This window comes from Arachis hypogaea, chromosome 6, assembly GCF_003086295.3.
Source record: "Arachis hypogaea cultivar Tifrunner chromosome 6, arahy.Tifrunner.gnm2.J5K5, whole genome shotgun sequence".
Lineage (NCBI taxonomy): Eukaryota > Viridiplantae > Streptophyta > Magnoliopsida > Fabales > Fabaceae > Arachis > Arachis hypogaea.
This window is the reverse complement of record NC_092041.1, coordinates 7,655,744-7,676,012: the sequence shown is the minus strand read 5'-3', so window position 1 is coordinate 7,676,012 and position 20,269 is coordinate 7,655,744. Positions and strand designations below refer to the sequence as shown.

Below are 20,269 nucleotides of genomic sequence, written 5' to 3'. Positions count from 1 at the left end.
AGGTGGCAGTGCTGCTTCTTCTCCCTCACAAACTCGCCTCCTTCTCCCTCTGCTATTCACGGCTCACGGCGGCGGCAACAACTTCATCAACGGCGACGCAGCAGTGGTGAGGGAACAGCGGTCTCCGACGGCGTGCTAGGCAGCAACCAGGCGTGATAGAGCTGGTGGCGTCCTATCCTCTATCGCTTTTCTCGCAGTGGTAGCTCTCTGCCTCAACGTCTCACTCTCTCCCTTATTCGTCAGTGCCGACAGCGATGCGTGGGACAGTGGCTCCACAACGGTGAGGCGCGACGCCAGCGTGCTCCAAGGCGACGGTAGTGACGGCGAACAGCCTCCCCTTCTTCTCTTCTCTTCTCCGTTCCCTCACTCTCCCCTTTCTCTTTTCTTTGCTTCCGTTCCTTCTCCCTCTTTCTCTGAAATGTGTGTGTGTGTGTGTGTGAGGAAGGGTGTGAGTTTTATTTTGAGATTAGGATTAGGGTTTGATAAAAGGGATAAGGGTAGAATGGGTATTTTGATAAAATTAGAGAGTAAATCTAAAATGTTTCAAAAAAAACCTTGGGATATTACAGGAGGAGTGTTGAGGGTGGGAAGTAAATGACAGAGACAGAAAATGAAAGGAGAAGACACTGCGGCTCTCTTTCTCTCTTCTTCGTTCTTCCTTTTTTTTTTTTTTTTGAAGAATATATACATGAGTTCTTTCTTTCTAATCTTTTTAATTTATGTTGTTGTTGCTGGATTGTTGATTTATTTTGTGGTTAGATTTATGTGTAACTATGGTGATGATGATGAGGCAGATTTATTTTGTTGTTATGGTGATTCATGGTGATGATGATGAGATGTGTTGTTATGGTGGTTTATGGTGATCATAATGGTGAGGGTGGAAAGAGTTCTTTATTTTTATTCAAGGGTAAAATTATTTAAAAAATATTATTTATGGACAAAAAGATGATTTTATAACGTTTTGTAACGTTGAAGATAATTTTAATAACAAAAAAAAGTTGGGGATAATTTTGATTTTCACCCCACGTACTCATCCTTATTTGAGTGTATGGGCGTTTTCTTTTTTTTTTTTTGTTCGGTTTTGTAGAATTTCAGCTTGTTTATCAGAAAAGCAATACAAATGCAGAGATTGAATACTTTGCATATAATACGAAGTCAGAGTCTTCCTAGAAGATTATTTAATAATCACCTTGTCTAATTTCAAAATTGATGGAGCATTTTATGCACTTTAAGAAGTGAAGTATAATAACCAATCTATTCACAAATGATAAAATTAATTTTTTACTTACGACAAATATTTTTTGTGAGAAAATTATAATATTTAAACATTAATTTCATTTATTTAGAAATAAATTTGTTAATATTTATTATTTTTTTATAAAAATAACAGTTGACTCCTAGTTTACTGAACCATCATTATTAAAGAATGACTCCAGTTTAATGTAACCAAGATTTTGGATGAGTGGTTAAATATGTTGTATCGGATTTAAATCTTGACTATGGCTAAATAATAGATAGAACCCTTAAATGTATATATGTTCAAATCTTGACGATGGCTAAATAATAGATAGATTACTAATATATAGGTGCACTTTCATTGCCTAATTTTCTCGGTCGTATGGTTTTCTAAAGTCTAAACATGTAGTGACACCAAATATGTAACGAACCAACCATTTAGAACTTGTCAAGAATTTCATTCTATAACTATATAGAAACCTATGCAAAAATTAATTATAATTGAAATGTGAAACATGATTGTACTTTATTCGGGGCCATACTTGTTGTTGGTGTATACTCAAGCACATCATACATCAGTAGTGGCGTGCATTTCCATTCGAGGACTGTTATGATGTCTTCCATGTAAGAATGTTTGTGCAAATTTGAAATTGGTATATTGGTTTTTGTATAGAAAGATCCATGGATTTAATGCAAACGCTTACAACTGTATGTTAATAAGTTGCTTGCCACGCGCCATTCACAAGCTATCTTCCTCGCTCATAACTCATAACCGTCATATATTTAGGCACTCCTCTACATACATAGTCTCAATTTTTTTGTTGCAAATTAAAGAAGCAATATTCATGCATCTCGCAATATTAATAAGAGTTTTACTTTAGCCCACTCATTAAGATTACTAGTATGAAAATTTTCTATTGAAAAATTAAAATTAATTTGTATTTTACTATATTTGTAATTTTGTACTTGGATGAGTAACTTTAATACATGTCTTTAGAAAGACTTTAATAAAAGGAAACTGGACTAAAACGATGGACCTTGGGGGGAGGGGGTGTTTGAGGTTTTAAAAATTACATAAATATTTTTAGTATTGAGATTAGATTTATTTAATCAAACTTTTTTTTTTTATTCTGATTGGTTGTCTATTTTTTTTCGTCAAGTTATATCCTAAATTATGAACACACATTCGTCCTTTTATGAGTTTTATATATTGGCTAATACTACCGTGATAAAAAAGATATTTTTCTTTAGCTGCTGAAGAGACGTAGAGAAGCAGACTGCTGAATATGTATTTTTTTGTTCTCCAAAGACGGCACGTCCTGACTGGAACCAGAAACTATAGACTGTGACGCATGAGAAAAAATTAATCTGGTAAGTATAATTTTTTGTTAATGATTATGATTATATTTTTGGCCTTTTTATTGCCTAATAACATTTTTTGTTATGTTATAGTATGAGCTATTTTATTGTTTTATTGTGTTATGGGTATTTGATTTTTAATTTTTATTCGTTAGACATAGTATGGATCGGAATCGTTTTTTTGTTGCGGACGGTAGAAAAAAATATGAGCTACCGTACATTTGATTAGTTGTTATTATTGAATAGATTATCTAATAAAAAAAAATTGTCAATTTTTGGGATTTTGAATATTTTTTATAAATAAGAGTTAATTTATTTTAGTTTTATAGTAAGTAAATTGGTTAGAATTTCATTTCACAATTCTATTTTTTTCTTTAATCATTTAATAATGTGGTTAAATATTTTTTATTCGTGTTTCTTTATTTTGTTAATCATGTTATTCTTGATTTGTTGGTTTTTATTTTATTGCCATTTAGAATATACAAAATAATAGAAATGTCTATTTCTTATATTTACATACTTTTATTTTATATTGTCGTGTTATATCTTGGAATATGATAGATATAGGAGACAGAAACAAGTAACAAAAATTCATGCCAATAAGTAATAGCTCAAATGGCATAGTCTCTCTATACTCAATTAAGAGGTTGTGGGTTCGAGTCTCCTATCTTTGGTAAAAAAAAAAATAACAAAAATTCATATTGTAAGAGAAAATGAATAAATAAATATATTAATATAGGTTTAAAACTTAAGATGATGTGTATTTTTTTTTCAAAAAAATTAGTTTATAAATTTAAAATTCATGAATATTAATTGAAAATTAACATAAGATTTAGTATAAATTAAATTATTTGAAAATAAGAACTATAAAAAAATTAAATTTGATATTATTATTAGTATTTTATTTTTTATTTTTTTTATTTCTCACAGTATTTCCAACCCGACAAATCAAGGACTAATCCGCCACGGTATTAAGCTTCATCTAAGGGTTTGTTGTTAGCCAATGCGTTGCTGCATGCACAAGACAGGATTCAAATTTTCAATACTTGCTTAAACAACTAGTGAATTAACCACTAGACCAACCCAATTTGATTTTATTTTTATTATTGTTATTGTTGTTGTTCATATTTTGAATGGGCTATTGTTGTTGTTTTTTAACTGAAATTCGTTATCATGATAAGTTACACAAAATTTGAAGTCACAGCAAAAAAAATCAACCAATTCTATTTAACCAAAAATGTATTTCTGAAAAAAAAAATGAATTGATTAATGATCACATTATCATTGTGTAAATCACCATTATCATGATACTTCCCACCACATATTGTTGTCTAACACCAATGCTTTTATCTAACACCAATCCAAACACAAATATTATCGTCTGCATATGATTATTCGAACCAGAAAATATCATCGGTCTCTAATATTATTTATTTTTGTAGATCGAATCAAAAGCAAGAACGTTCCCAAAGTATTGATAATCAACTCTACTGTCACCGTCAGCCCAAAACATATTCGCTAGCATATTATCCTTAATAACATTATACCTTGCCATGAAAATATGGTTCAACCAAAGAAGATTTAGCTTTCTCCAAAAAAGTTACACGTGGTGGTGAGGAGTTTCCCTACTTTTTAGTCACCATAATGATGCTATCTCTAGAAAGAGATTATGTCCATATAAAAGCCTTAGCGTCTCTTCCAAATTGATCCCCTTCTTATTCCCAAATACAAACCCCTCCTACACTCTCCTCCTTATCTTTATTGTATTTCTCCTTCGAACACTCTCTCCCGCATATGATTCTTTTCTCTGATTGTATGAGATAAACTACAATACTCTCTCCCGCATATGATTCTTTTCTCTGATTGTATGAGATAAACTACAATCTTATTGACACTACTGTTTACACATAGTTGTTGTTGTTGTTGTTAAACGGAGCTTAAACCTAGAGAGAGAGAAAAGTTAGAGCATTATAATTTTACGGGGGTACAGACACTCTATTTTAGTTATCAACAAAGTGAGATCCTAAATTAATAAGTGGTGTCTAAGAATTAAGTGTCTGTGTCTAGCTTAAGCTATTTTTGATTAATTCATTTTTGTCTATCCAAATTTATCTGTGGCAAAAAACACTCAACTACAAAAAATATTACTGGGCCTAAAATAAAAAAGCAAAAATTATACTTATTTTATTAATTTTCTTTCATGGGTCACAATCAGCAGCTTTTGCTTTTAGTTAAGACGTGCCATCCTTTGAAAAACAAGATAACACATGTTTGACAGCCTATTTCTTCATGTTTCTTTAACAAGTAAAGAAAAATTTTTTTGTCATCACTATAATACTGTCCATATTTACCCTCTCTTTACTGTCGAATCAGCTGAATGATGTTATAAGTTACAGTTAAGATTTTTTTTGTTATACAAATACATTCACCCACCCCTGCTTACACATACTAACTTAATCACCACGGCTAGAATTCGAATCTGTATCGCTTTAGTTTGAAGCAAATAGTTTTATCACTGCATCACACGCCTCAGCCACGTTATAACTAAGATTCGAATCCGATATATTTGCTAGCAAGACATACTTAGTTGCTACTAGATCAGGCCTGGCAATGTGATTGTCTTTTTTCTTGTCAGTAGTCTTTTCTTTTTTTTCTTTACGGTTGTGAAACTCATAATGGATTCGTTTTTTTAGATTTTTTAGCATAGCTCATACGGCCCACTCTGTTTGGGTTTAATTAACTAATTAGTAGCAACCAAAAATACAAAAATATCTTGCTCGCCTCCAAAATAAACCCCAACAGCCAGTCCCATACCACAAAAAAAAAAAAAAAACACTAGACAGGTGCGTATTCCTACTCAACAATTTTCAGTAGAGGTTCTGCTTCATGAACCTATATACTATATAGAAGGTAGGTATAAAATAGACTCACTAACTTTGACAACGGTTTACCGTTGATCTACTCTATCCAAACCCAAACAATCCTAGGATCAATGGATCAGTTTTTTTTTTTTGGTGACTAATGGTTTCAGTTTATTTAATTCGGCTCTAGAGTTTTTTTTTTGTTTTCCACTCCACAGACACGTTAAGAATTAATCTATAGTGGATATGAATTCTATTTAAGGGTTTATTGCTAATCAATTAATTACTGTATACACAAGACGAAATTCGAATTTCAATACTTATTCAAGCAGACAAATGAATTGACTATTTAATCAACCCAAATTAGTTATTTAGCTCACAATTTTATTAAGCCAATTTATTGAGCTTATAACTAGTGGAATTTGAGATTTCACTCACTTCCAGCTTTATTTGTAAGAAATAAAATTTGATCTAAATAATGATTTATGAGAATTTTAAAAGGATGAGTTTAACTAATAATATATATCTTAAAATAAAATATTATCAATTGAATTTTTTAATAAAAAACATATAAAAACCTTCCCTGAACAAAACTTGTTATCACGACTGAAAAGTATTTTGTGGTCACCTTTATGTAAGCATTTCACGTCTTTCTGAATTATTCTTTTTCCCTCCTATATGCATGCTTTATTCTTGTGAATCCAAAAACATAAAAGACTCTCATCTCATAAATAATAAGAAAACAAAGGGGGCAATGCTCTAATTTTCCCAATCTCTTGGTTTGGCTTAATTGAACGACATACAATAACATAAAAAAAGAGGAAAAGATAGATCGATTTTGCTAAATTCTTGTTTCATTATGCAGTTTTAGGCGTGTTAACATGAAATTTAAATAAACAACAAAAAGATGCACATTACATACATAGTGGTTAAAAAAATGTATTCTGTAAAGAAATTGCCACTTAATTAAATGCAATGACTCACGTATAATTATTTTTATATAAAATTAATAATTAAAAATTATTAGACAGCATATTAAATTATCTAACAATTCTTAATTATAAATTTTACATAAATAATAAATACACGTGAATTTTCACCTAGATTAAAAACTTTTAATGAAGAACCAAGGAGAGAGTTTTGTCTTAATCTTGTTCTTCTCCTTAATGGTGTCCAAGCTAGGCTTCCATCCTTTCCCGGACATTTGCCTACTCAGATAATATTCCGGCCTCTCTTCAATGATTTCTGGCACTTGTTGTTCAAGATTATTTCCCGCCATGTTTTCCTCCTTTCTCTGCAACATTTCATTGTTCCGCCAAAGCCTTGCGATCCAAGGAAGAAGCCTTGGAGAACACACCGCAAGATCGTTGTACTTGCAATGAAGTGTGGCAGAATAATTAACCATCATCACAATGCGGCGGCACTCTTCGCCGCTCAGTCCCACCGCCTTCCCTCGCTTCACCGGAAGCATGACGTACATTTTTCTCATCTCTAACTTCTTGTCAGCAGGCAATGGAGTTGGCCTTCTCTCCTTCATGGCGGAGTCCAACTCCACCACCACCTGTTGCGGATGCTCTAACATGAGCTCCGCCGCCGTTAACGGCTCGTCGAATTCTTGAACCGATCCATCGCAGAACACAATTTTGCCCCTTACATGTGAGGCGCCAAATGAGACATGGTTTCCCATTGTTATTATTATTATTATTATTATTATGCTAAGTGAGATGAGATAATAGCTACTAGGAATAGGAATAGAAATAATGAGAAATGAGAAGACTATAGTTTTAATTTAAAGTGAGATAGAATGTGAATTTAGTTATGTACGTAACTAGATGTAGATATACTGATGGTGTTGGTTAAACGGCTCCATCTTGTGACGGATATTAAATGGTGGAATTGGTAGTTTCATTTTCTTTGTTTGGGTCGTTGGCTTTCTAAGCTGAGTTACAAGTACATAATTACTTATTCACCATTTTTGACTTGAAAATTGGGCTGTTCCCCATATTTATTTATTAAATCTTTTTTTTTTTTGAAGAATAATGATTTTGGTAATTTTTTTATTTAGGGATTGTGAGTTGATGTATATAGGATGAGGTGGTGATGGTGGCCCATTTGTGTGTTCTTAATATAAAAGTCTAGGGATCAGCAATTTTATTGCATTTTGGCCAGCTGTAACCAATAGAAAAAGGTGAGCCATTGAATAAAATCTCACAGCAATTTCACACCATCAAATCATCATTGATGGCTAGTTGATAACTACCAATCACAAATATTGCTCGCCCTAGCATTGCTCGTTCTTAATCTCTCCAATTACCTAACAGGAGATGAATTTAAGGGGAAAAGGAACCGTTCAACTACAACTAAGTTAACTAATTTTATTATATTATTATTGGTGGTGTGTGATGCACTATATTTTGAGCTATTCCATTTATTCAATATAATAATAATTTTTTTAATTTGTCTGTATTTATTGTTAATACTAAAAGTACATTTATAGTTCTGCTCAGTAGAATATTGTTTTCAAGTGTAATATAATGATATTTAAATATAAAGGATTAGTTTAAGTAAAATTAGTTTGTCGCAGATCAAGATTTAATTAAGTTGACAACTTTGTATAAGGAATCTGTACTTATATAATGCAAGACACTCTAATTAAAATTAAAGCAATATTTAAAACCCTTAGAATGGAATAATACTTCATTTTAAAAATAGGAACAGAAATATTGCTAAAAATTATTGTTAAGTGCCCTTTAGACAAAATAGAGAGTGTTGAGAAAGGATGGAGGGTCAAAGATGAAGTGTATTAAATCTACTTGTTAGGTTTGCAAACCTAACTTTAATGTGTGACATATTAGCAGGATGTATATCGATGGTGGAAAATAAAATTTGCAACTTAAGAAGAATGATAGCAACCATTGCAAAATGCAAATGACGGTCAGTCGGTCATATACCACAGCAATATGAAATGTATTATTATATAAAAAAACTGCAATAACATTTTTTCTGCTTTTGGGCCCTACTTCTCTTTCTTTCCTTACAATTTTTTTTTCGGTTGGAACTGATAGAAGCCCAACTGAAGTGGGAGAAAATAAGAAAGAACCCTATATCAGAGATTTTTTTTTCGACTTTATCAGAGAGATTTTCTCACGGTTTTAGCATCATTTTGGGCTGTTGGGGAATAAAATAGTGTTCGGCCCCACTACTATCTTTTGATCTGTAAATAAAAAATATTATTAGCATAATAAAAATTAATTATTATATATTTGTATATAAATATATTTATTATTCACATATTTTTAAGTTTTAACATTTTTTTTTCATATTTTAATATATAATTAATTTAACCATTGGTTTGTAGCGTTCATTCTTGATGTACGTTTTTTAATTTTTTTTTTCTAATTTTCATCGATAATTGTTTTTGTTTTAGAAATTTTCAATTGCTTGATTTTTGTAAGAACGAATGTGAAATTTCTCGTAGTTAGTGTTTTTGATTTTTTTTTTATGATTATTGTCAAAACTATTCTAAAACTGAGCTTGGTTTTGCTGTTTATTGTTTTGCTCGTTGTATAAAATTGAGTTAAAAATTATGATACACAAATTGAAAGTGTTAAAATTGAATATTAGTTGTATGTAATGGCTAATGGTCATTGCCTTTTACTCAGACCAAAGAAGATATACAAAAAGATCTAGATGATGGACAGTAACGACTTTTGCTTGAGGTGGAATTTGTTCAATGCCTTGCTAATCCCACGTTCTGATTGTTTTGTGATGGAAGAAGAAATTTGAGGCGAAAAATGGGAAAGAAAAAAAAAGGGTAATTAAATCATTTTATTTAATTTATTTTCTGTATTTATCTCTATTCAATTCTATATACTTTCCACCAAACACAATACAATAAATTTATTTCGGTTTTTGTCTCTTAATTTTTATATCTTTCAATTTATGTCTCAGTCCTAGTGTCTCCTCCAAATGCAGAAATTGATTGAAAATAGGAACAAGGGTATTATTCTTAAATTTGAGGGAAGTAGTTGCCATTCTAGAAGCTTTTGCTTTTGACTAGCATCTGTAGCTTTGATCTGTGTCAATGAATGATTACATAATGTTTAAGGGTATATTCCGAAAAGAAAATGTATAATTGAGGTGATTCTAGAAGTGATTAACTAGCAAGAGGAGTGAGTCTAACGTACTACTCCATCAAATAAATAAGAGAAAGTATACTCTATATTTTACTGCTTAAGAGTAGTTAGATTCTCTAGAAGATTCCATAATAGGGTCCAGAACAGGATTCCATCTTCTTTTCCCTTGGTACCCTAACCCCACACCCACACCAACAGGGGTAATTTTGTCTTCTCCGTGTTCCGCTGCCATCTTGAGACTCTTGTGGTTCTTGATATGAGTTTTGGCGATCTCCGATGGCGAAGCCTTTGAGTGCACCCTACTCGCCGGAACCAGCAGGTAAAGCTTTCCCGGTAGGAGCTCCTCGTCGGCCCCCAAGGGCGAGATCCGTCGCGTTCTTTGGAGTACGTCTGCGGGAGTGATGACGTGGCCGATTTGCTCGATCATAAGCTCCCCGGAGTTGAGTGGCAGCTTGATCCGGTGAACATTCCCGCTTGTGTCCACCACCATGGCCGTCGTGTTACTAGAGGTACAATAACAATTCCCCATGTTTGATGATTAATTAAACCTAATGGTATATATAGGTGTTGATAGGGAACAGGAGTTAGTTACAAGTTGATGAGGGTGTTATGAGTGTAAGAAGAGTGTGTGGGTTGGGTCAAGCATGGCCATTAACCACTTGATTTTGGAATGACGTGGAGTCAGGACAACTTTTGAATTAGTGCAAAAGACGCGCACACTTTATTCTTGTATTATTCTCCTTTATTTAATTTGTAACTTGCACTACTAACCTTTATTCAACAGATTTAGTTTAGTTTATGGGCCAATCATATCACAAATTGGTTGCTTTAAATACTCAAGAAATGGTGCAGCTGAGAGGTGAGTGCATGGTATCTTTCCTACTTTTGATTGATTGATTGATGGATTCCAATTCCCAACATATACCCAACTGTCACAACCACAAAACACGCAATCCGGTCATCCAAACCTTTTCATTTCAATTTTGATTCCACATATTCACTGCGCTTCACATTTTGTTACCTTAATTACCCTCTGATTTTTTCACTATATCTATTGGACTTTCTAGCTTGTGATTGTGGATGTAAACAGCAACTTGGAATAATCCGAATCAATAAGAACTAGTATTTCTTAACATGAAATTAAGCATAAGTATCATAAAATGAAATAAACATTCTCCCCAACCATCTTTACCCCCTATGCTTTAGATATATGTACAGATACACACAAAAAAAATCCATTCTTCTTGATGCTAGATAGTTATAGTTGTAGGTATGCCCTGGAACCTGCTTCCAAATATGAGAATCAAGGATGCTTAACAATTACAACAGGACACTTGGCATGCTTAGCACAATGATCACTAACGCTTCCAAGGAGTGCCCTGCAACAAGTTTACCCAATACTCTTCTTATTCATAAATTATAAATTTATAATCATAATCACATCTTTTATATATCCAAATTATACCTCTTAAAGAATCCATAACTATGGGTTCCCATGACCAAGGTATCAGCCTCAAGTTTCTTCACAGCACTGCATATCACATTCTTGGCATCTCCACTACCAATTACTCTCTCCATACTCATCTGCATACCAAACCCATCATTGGTATAAAGTTCAAGAACAAAATACAAAACAAAAGGGTACATGCAAGAACGCCTACATACATTCGTAGTGTTCAATTTTCTGCAAATATCCCCAGCTCTTTCCATTACCGAGTTAGCCAAATCCTTCCCATACTTTTCCATAGTTGAAACAACATCACTTGAAAATATGTACCCTGTTAAAGAAAGGTCAGCGAGTTTTTCCAAATTTATAGTAATTATTTATTTAATTCTAACTAAAAAACTAAAGTGGGAAGAAACTAATTAAGCAAGAAAACCTGCAGCATCTAAGGGGTAAACAGAAGGGGGTGGCTTGACATAGAGGAGGACAAGTTTAACGTTGTCGACGTTGTCAGAAACAAGGTTGCTTAGACACCATGACAGCGCATACATACTCTCTTGGCTCTCATCCACAGCCACCATAATCTTCCTCTCTCTTTTCTCCATTTCCATTTCTCTATTCACTCTTCACTACCAGTGTTTGTTTTGGCCTTAGAATGTGGATAATGCTGAACCAAATGGGATTGGATTATGTATATATAGAACTTAGAACCTTGTGTTATTTCCGGATTTAATTTCTTCGTAGTAGTTAGAAATTAATATGTTATTTCCGGATTTAATTTCTTCGTAGTAGTTAGAAATTAATACTATGTCAGTTGTCAATCAACATCGCATGGACTAATTAGCTTCTTGAAAAAAGTGGAACTTAGAATGTAATTCTAGACTTTTGGTTACTACTTACATTTGTGATTAAAATATATATAAATTTATTTTAAAATATCTCTAAGTATGAGCTTAATAACATATTGACTTGGTCTTTGGCTTGCGAAACCAAATATCTAACGATGCTACGCCAAGTTATAATTTTGTTATGTTGCACAAAAGATCAAGGAAACAACCGTGTCATGTTCAGAATCCAAGTGAGGGAAAGCCCTATATATGTTTTTATTATACTAGGACTATGATTGAAGAAGAACCAAACAAATTAGAGTATAGAAAATTAAGTATTTTAATTTAGTGGGAAATTCGATACAAATAAAAGTAGAGTGGAGTTTACTATGATTAAGCTAAATGTCAATGTCCAGTGTGTGCTGTTTACATCTCAGGCAATTGAATTGGATGTGGCTGTCTATTTCATATCCATAATCCATTGAATGAGTGGTTAGAATCGAAACTCCAAGGCATAAACTACCTCCCACAATAACGTAGCTTAAGGGATCATGAAAAAGCAGACAGAAAACTAATGTATAGAATGACACATATCTACTTGATCTTTAGGTAGGGACACAATAATATCATCGTTATTTTATTATAGTTATAATTATAATTATAATAGTTATTTGACTCAGGTTAATTTCTTACTTTGTAAAGTAGATTGAATAATTTGAAGTATCTCAATCAGACAAACTAGCTAACTGCATGTGTACATGTTGCGTTTTCTCCACAATTTCAAATATTACGTGTCAAGCCCTTATACATACTTGCGAATTGTTCGTTTGTGTGAAATCTATTGAAGAGATTAGAGATCCGTTAGTATTTAAAACATGTAACTAGTTATTTGACATAATAAAGAGAATAATTTTATGAACATAATTGAGCCAATTTAGCAAATAAAGAATTGTGTATTGTAAAACTTTAGTCGATAGAAGCATTGTAGCTATGTAGCATGTGTATAGGTATAGACATGCCTCTCAAGGGCCAGAAAAAGATCACATTATTGCCCTCATCACTTACGGTTGATGGGTGAAATTGTAACTACCACTTAATCCAAGCAACCTGGGAGATTATATGGAACTGTGTGACTTGTGACTCTTCAATCTCCTCTTGGAAGAGCTATGCATATGCCCTATGTGCTTTCCTTTTCTTCTCAAGACATTCTTTATCAACTGGACAGACATTTTCATTGTTCTTTTCTTCATAGTCAACGACATCTTCATTGTATAGAGCTACATTATTTTTCTTGGGTCATAACTCATCAATTGGTGGTAAGGTTAATAGAGGTCTAAAAATTAAACTTAAATGAGACCTAAGCCCATGTTTAGGTGCCTCTAACTTTGGAAGTGATCAAACCCAACAACGGCCCAGATAGAAATAAACCTACCTAACTATGATACTGGCCCATCCCTTTTCCCCGTTTGGGAATAAAACCATATTAACATCATCATAATTTATTATTCTTTTCCCTTTTATTTTTTTAATCATACATGACCCTCAATCTTATATGATTTTTATCCATGCAAATTCATGTACTTTCAAGCTAAGACATCAACGTTCACAACTATAACGATACCTTTCTAGCTCACATTCCTAATCAAACAAATGATAGAAATTTCCAAATTTTAGGTTGATTTATTGCATCCTTCCCTCCTTTATTCACTTTAATTAAAGACTTAGCTTAAACACAACTCAACAACGACAACATGCATTAACGGAACTAACTTGGTTACCAAACCACCACCACCAAATGGCTCCAACCCCCTATAAATTACAATGTTTATAAATTACTATAGCTATACAAATAAATAATAATTAGATTCAGTTTATTTTATTAATAATATTATTTTTTTTTCTTACGCGGCTTTGGGTACTTAGCTAAGAACATTAACAAGATGAGTGGGTGGGGTCCACTTTTCTGAACGTAAGGCTCTTGTCCCTACATAATCCAATATTGTACCGACCACTTGCCCATAAAAAATGTCACCAGAAAACTTTAATCCCCCTATGAATTTGTGTGCTGCGATTTTGTGAATTTGTGATTAGTGAATGTTCTAAATGACAAGGATTGCAAATAATTGTTGGATAAATCCAGAACAATTTGAAGGGAGGCGATAAGAACAAAAAAAACTATAAAGGATAAGCACTAAGACCTAAGCATTAAGTAACGTGTGTCAGCTTCCTCCCATACAGTATGAAATGCAATAAATATCATAGCCTTATTTTCTTATCGCAGGACACAATTAAAGATCCTAATTGCACAATACGCAATAATATTTATATGTACATCGTATTTGTCAAACATGTAACTATAAGAATTGAATTATTGAAGAATATGTTTAACTTGTGTGTTATTTCGTTTATGGATCAATCATGAAATAAGTTAGGAATTGAAGGATTTTAAAAAGGCGAAAAGGAGGTTGGCGTGGAAAGGAGAGTCACCGAATGTGGCTAATGATGCATTTGGGTGAGCGCGTTTTGGATTAATCTAACTCTATTATTCTAATTTTAGAAAAAGAAAATAATAATAATAATAAATAAATAGAATGGGGCCCATTAATTCAAATTTCAGTTTGCTATGAACGTTTGTTACTTACCGTTGGCGAAGAAGGATCGTAGGCCCCAGATTTAAAACTGAGGAAAGTGCAGTGTTGGAACTGTAAGCGGAGGAGCACAGGAAAAATAAGGTACCTATCTTTCTTTCATAGTTGCAATAATTTGCAATTGTGCCCCCCCTTCTTCACTATAATAAATGAATACAAGTAAAGGTGCACAGGATCATACCATTTTGTTTTCTGTTTTATTTTTTATTTTTTATTTTTATTTTTAAATCTTACTAATAAGTGTGCTAGGAATATTAATCAAGAATGTTATAAGTAAAGTATTTTAATACAAAATATCAATTTTTTAAATTACATTTTTTTTATCTTTTTTCTCAATTTTAACATTTTTAATTAATTTGTAAGTTAATTAGCATTATGTCATGGCCTTGGACACACTCCAACGCTACCGTGCCGGCACTCGGACTTACTCAACCTCTTGAGCTAAGACCAAGTCAGCCTAACCCTCAATACTTAGCAAGAAAGCTAAGAACACAAGAGAACACAAGAGAAAGGAAGCTTTGGTGGAAAGAACACTTTATTACTCAAGTGTTGGTTACAAATGATTCACACACACCCAAACTCTAACTCTTACCCCTATTTATAGCCATCCACCTCCTCAATGGATGGTTAGGATTAAATCTAATCAACGGTCCAGATTAATCATCCAGAACCTTCTTTACAAATATCTATCCTACCACAACTCTCTAAATGTTTCTAGATTATTCCATACCACTCTTTATACTTCTATATACATCTACACTCTTCTAGAATATTCCATGATCTTCTAAAGTCTTCTAGAACCTTCTAGAGTATTCCAGAACCTTCTAGGACATTCTAGAACGTTCCGGAACCATCTAGAGTATTCTCAAACACTCCAGAAAACTATACAAACACTGTTAAATATAACCTTCTAAAAATTTACCGTGACATTCTCCCCCACCTAATGCGCAGACGTCCTCGTCGCGTTCTGTTCATGATAGCGCTGTAGGTGTTCTTGAAATTGCCACAGATCTTCACGAGCTTCCCAACTAGCTTCAGTTATCGGGAGCTCTTTCCACTTGATCAAATATTGAATACTTGGTGGCACTCCTCTTCGTCGCACGATGCGATTAGCTAAGATCTCTTCGATTTCTTTATCAAATGATCTAATTACCACAGGCGGAGCACGACTTGAGTCACCTCTACTCGGTTCGTCTTGGTCTCCATGATATGGTTTAAGCATACTCACATGGAAGACCGGGTGAATCGTCATAGAGGGAGGAAGTTGTACTTTGTAAGCAACCTCCCCAACACGTCCAATGATCTCAAATGGCCCTTCGTATTTGCGGATTAAGCCCTTATGAACCTTGCGAAAGGCTTTGAATTGTTGTGGAAGAAGTTTGATCATTACCTTGTCTCCCACTTGATAGCTTGCATGCCTCCTCTTCTTATCTGCCCATTTTTTCATCCTCTTGGCAGCTTTGTCGAGGTAAGAACGAGTGACATCTGCTTGTTCTTCCCATGACTTAATCATATGATAAGCTCCAGGGCTCTTCCCTGAATAAGAGGAAGAAAGAGAGTGAGGTGTAAGCGGCTGTTGTCCAGTCACAATCTCGAATGGGCTCTTCCATGTAGACTCACTCCTTTGCAGATTGTATGAGAATTGAGCAATGTCTAGGAGTTTTGTCCAATCCTTCTGATTAGCGCTTACAAAATGCCTTAAGTAACACTCGAGTAACGCATTCACTCTCTCAGTCTGCCCATCGGTTTGAGGATGGAAGCTTGTTGAGAAATGAAGCTCCGACCCAAGGAGTTTGAACAGCTCTGTCCATAGTCGTCCTGTGAAGCATGGATCTCGATCACTAATGATGCTCTTAGGCAATCCCCAGTACTTCACCACATTCTTGAAGAATAGTCGTGCTGCTTCCTCTGCAGTGCAGTCAGTAGGGGCAGGTATAAAGGTAGCATACTTCGAAAATCGATCCACTACCACGAGAATAAATCCAAACCCCTCGGACTTCGGTAAGGCAGAGATGAAATCTAGAGAGACACTTTCCCACGGTCGCTCTGATGGAGGCAGAGGTTCCAACAACCCGCTTGGTGTCTTGTTTTCAATCTTATCTTGTTGGCACACAAGACAAGTCTTCACATAGCTCTCCACTTCATCTCTCATTTGAGGCCAATAATAAGAAGATTCAATGAGTGCTAAGGTCCTTCGCTGACCTTGGTGACCAGCCCACTTGGTGTCGTGGCATTCTCTTACCAACTTCCTTCTCAGATTTTCCCATTTAGGAACGTATAGTCTTCTCCCTTTTGTGTAGAGAAGGTCGTTTTCTAACCAAAATCTTTTGGTCTTACCTTCTCTAGCCAACTCCACCAACTTCTTGGCTAATGGATCGTGATGCAACCCTTCCTTGATGGTATGCACAATATCTCCTTCAACCATAGAAATGGCCGCCAACTCAGCCTTGCGACTCAGCGCATCTGCTACCACATTAGTCTTGCCTGACTTGTATTCGAATTCGAAATCAAACTCAGCCAAGAAGTCTTGCCACCTAGCTTGTTTGGGGCTTAACTTCTTTTGAGTTTGGAAGTAGCTTGTAGCCACATTGTCTGTCTTGACGATGAAGTGTGAACCAAGCAAATAGTGACGCCAAGTTCTCAGACAATGCACTACCGCGGTCATCTCCTTCTCTTGGACAGTGTATCGCCTCTCTGTATCATTCAACTTGCGACTCTCAAAGGCAATAGGATGTCCTTCTTGCATCAGAACTCCTCCAATAGCGTAGTCAGAAGCATCAGTGTGGACTTCAAACACCTTTGAGTAGTCGGGTAGTGCTAGTACTGGTCCTTCTGTGATAGCAGCCTTCAACTCATCAAAAGCCTTTTGACACTCCTTTGACCATTCCCAAGAGTGGTTCTTCTTGAGAAGATCAGTTAATGGTGCAGCCTTGGCGGAGTATCCCTTGATAAACCTCCGATAGTAATTAGCCAACCCAAGGAATGACCTCAATTCAGATACCTTGTTTGGCGGCTCCCACTCTTTGATAGCCTTCACCTTTCCTTGATCCATGCAGAGAGTTCCACCTTTAATGATGTGTCCCAAGAAGTGGACTTCGTCCCTTGCAAAGGAACACTTTTCCTTCTTCACATATAGGTTATTCTCTCGCAAGATCTTGAACACGGTTCGTAAGTGTTCTACATGTTCCTCCAAAGTATTGCTATAGACAACAATGTCATCCAAGTAGACCACTACAAACCGATCAAGGTAAGGTCGAAAGATCTCGTTCATCAAGGTACAGAAGGTCGCAGGAGCATTGGTCAAGCCAAAAGGCATCACCAACCACTCATACGATCCATACCTCGTGACACACGTGGTCTTAGGCTCATCACCATCAGCAATTCTCACTTGGTGATATCCTGACCTCAAATCTAGCTTTGAGAACCACTTGGCTCTACCAAGTTGATCAAACAAATCGGCTATCAAAGGAATAGGGTATTTGTTCTTGATGGTTACCTTGTTAAGTGCTCGATAGTCGATGCATAGTCTCAATGAACCATCATGCTTCTTTTGGAACAAGACTGGTGCGCCATAAGGTGCCTTTGATGGACGGATGAATCCAGCATCTAGCAAATCCTTGAGTTGTTTCTTCAACTCCTCAAGTTCTGGCGGTGCCATCCTATAAGGTGTTGAGGCGGGCGGCTTTGCTCCTGACTCCAATTCGATCTTGTGGTCCACCTTCCTCCTAGGTGGTAGTTGTTTTGGCAACTCGGGAGGCATCACATCCTTATTTTCTTCAAGGACTTCCTTGATTTTGGGAGGAACGTCTTCTCTTTCAGATGTTGACTCCTCTTGTAATAGAGCCAAATATGTAATCTCTCCCTTCTTGAACCCTTTCTTGAGTTGCATAGCAGAGAGTATCGGTGGTCCTCCAACTTTAGATACTGTAGGGACCATGCATGGAGACCCTTTCTCCATGACACATACTACGTCGTAGTATGGCATAGGTATTATATTTGCCTTCCTTTGCAAATCGAGCCCGATGACTATTTTAAAATCGTCCATGTGTGCTACTGAGAAATCCACAAGGCCTTTCCAAGAACCAAGAGTCATCTCAACCCCTTTTGCTACTCCCTTAAGGGGTTCACCCTTGGTATTCACGGGTTTGAACCAGCCATTCTTTTCGGTGATCTTCAACCCAAGCCTCTTTGCTTCATCAGGCGTGATGAAGTTGTGTGTAGCACCAGTGTCGATCATAGCCATGACGGGTTTTTCATTGATAAAGGCTTTGACATACATCAAGCCTTTCTTTTCTGCAGTGCTTGCCTCTTTGGTCTTCACAGCATTTATGTGTTGGATAGATCCAACACACTCAGTTACTTGAGTTTGAGCTTCTCGTTCCTCAGCGATAGATGCCAAAGTCCCTAACTTGGGACAATCCTTCATTTGGTGTGGTCCCTTGCACACGAAGCATCCTCCTTTGGGCACGAAAGCCTTCTTCTTTTCTTCGTACTCTTTCTTTGAAGAGTATTTTCCTTCCTTCTTGGTTGAGAAACTCTTCCCCTTGTCTCCCCCACCTTTAGCAAAACTAGGCTTGGAGGAAGACTTGGGTTTAGAGTCTCCCCTATGATACTCAGTGAGTGATTCGGCCACCACGATGGCCTCATCGACATCCTTAACATTCCTTCTTTGTAGTTCTTGCTTTGCCCAAGGTTGGAGTCCATCAATGAAGAAGAACAATGCATCCTCTGATGCTAAGTTGGGGATTTGAAGTGTGAGAGTAGTGAACTCCTTTACATAGTCACTAATTGTACTCTTGTGCTTCAACTCCCTCAACTTCTTCCTTGCTTCATAAACCACATTCTCAGGGAAGAATTGTCTTTTCAATTCCCTTTTGAAATCTTCCCATGTGGCTATGTTGCAAGTACCCTTTTCCATATCTACGCACTTTCTCCTCCACCACAAAGTAGCATTATCAGAAAGGTAGAGAGCTGCAGTGCGTACCTTTATTGCTTCTTCGACCACCCCTTGGCCTTCGAAGTACCTCTCCATTTGCCATAGGAAGTTCTCCACCTCACGAGCGTCCCTTACGCCCTTGAACTCCTTTGGCTTGGGGAGATCAATCTTTGTTGTCTCCCTTATAACGGTTGGTCGAGATTTTGCCTCCTCGAACCAAATTCGAACTTCCTCAAATAGCTTCAAGGAATTCTCAAGCTTCTCTTCGATTTGGAGCATGCTTTCTTTGAAAGCATCTAGTTCTCCTAACACGTGAGCCTCGAGGGTCTCCTTGTCATGTTCTATCCTTTGGAACCACTCATCCATAGAGGATAGAATATTTTCCAACATAGAAACTCTTTCTTCTAAGAAGTTAGAGTCCTTACCTCTAGGCTCACTTGAAGAACGTACCTTCTTGCCTCCCCATTGAGAAGGAATAGTATCCCTTCCCCTTTGTGACTCAACATGCTCCATGGTGATATTTGAAGCCATACCCACAAACCACTTGTGCTCCCTCTCGAACCAGGCTCTGATACCAAGTTGTCACGGCCTTGGACACACTCCAACGCTACCGTGCCGGCACTCGGACTTACTCAACCTCTTGAGCTAAGACCAAGTCAGCCTAACCCTCAATACTTAGCAAGAAAGCTAAGAACACAAGAGAACACAAGAGAAAGGAAGCTTTGGTGGAAAGAACACTTTATTACTCAAGTGTTGGTTACAAATGATTCACACACACCCAAACTCTAACTCTTACCCCTATTTATAGCCATCCACCTCCTC

The 20,269-nt window shown here is 35.8% G+C and overlaps 3 protein-coding genes across 3 annotated transcripts; all 3 read right to left on the bottom strand.

Moving 5' to 3' along the window:
- Nucleotides 1-6,321: 6,321 nt before the first annotated feature.
- Nucleotides 6,322-7,318, bottom strand: LOC112698073 (uncharacterized). The gene has a single exon (XM_025751488.2). The coding sequence runs from the start codon at nucleotides 7,141-7,143 to the stop codon at nucleotides 6,562-6,564; it is 582 nt and encodes a 193-aa protein (XP_025607273.1). The 5' UTR covers nucleotides 7,144-7,318; the 3' UTR covers nucleotides 6,322-6,561.
- Nucleotides 7,319-9,434: 2,116 nt separating this feature from the next.
- LOC112695752 (universal stress protein A-like protein) lies at nucleotides 9,435-12,107 on the bottom strand. Its single transcript, XM_025748214.3, has 4 exons — nucleotides 11,473-12,107; nucleotides 11,258-11,370; nucleotides 11,058-11,176; nucleotides 9,435-10,971 (listed from the first exon to the last, which is right to left on the bottom strand). The coding sequence occupies exons 1-4, from the start codon at nucleotides 11,645-11,647 to the stop codon at nucleotides 10,896-10,898; spliced, it is 483 nt and encodes a 160-aa protein (XP_025603999.1). The 5' UTR covers nucleotides 11,648-12,107; the 3' UTR covers nucleotides 9,435-10,895.
- LOC140173583 (uncharacterized) lies at nucleotides 9,690-10,121 on the bottom strand. Its single transcript, XM_072198065.1, has one exon. It carries the CDS (start codon nucleotides 10,119-10,121, stop codon nucleotides 9,690-9,692), a length of 432 nt encoding a protein of 143 aa, XP_072054166.1.
- Nucleotides 12,108-20,269: the final 8,162 nt, after the last annotated feature.

Excerpts from the sequence above, each read along its gene's own strand:
- LOC112698073 (XM_025751488.2), bottom strand. The coding sequence starts at position 7,143 with ATGGGAAACCATGTCTCATTTGGCGCCTCACATGTAAGGGGCAAAATT.
- LOC140173583 (XM_072198065.1), bottom strand. The coding sequence starts at position 10,121 with ATGGGGAATTGTTATTGTACCTCTAGTAACACGACGGCCATGGTGGTG.
- LOC112695752 (XM_025748214.3), bottom strand. The coding sequence starts at position 11,647 with ATGGAAATGGAGAAAAGAGAGAGGAAGATTATGGTGGCTGTGGATGAG. Across the intron at positions 11,177-11,257 it reads GAAAATTGAACACTACGAAT|ATGAGTATGGAGAGAGTAAT; the intron begins GTATGTAGGCGT and ends TTTGGTATGCAG. Across the intron at positions 10,972-11,057 it reads AGTTATGGATTCTTTAAGAG|GGCACTCCTTGGAAGCGTTA; the intron begins GTATAATTTGGA and ends AACTTGTTGCAG.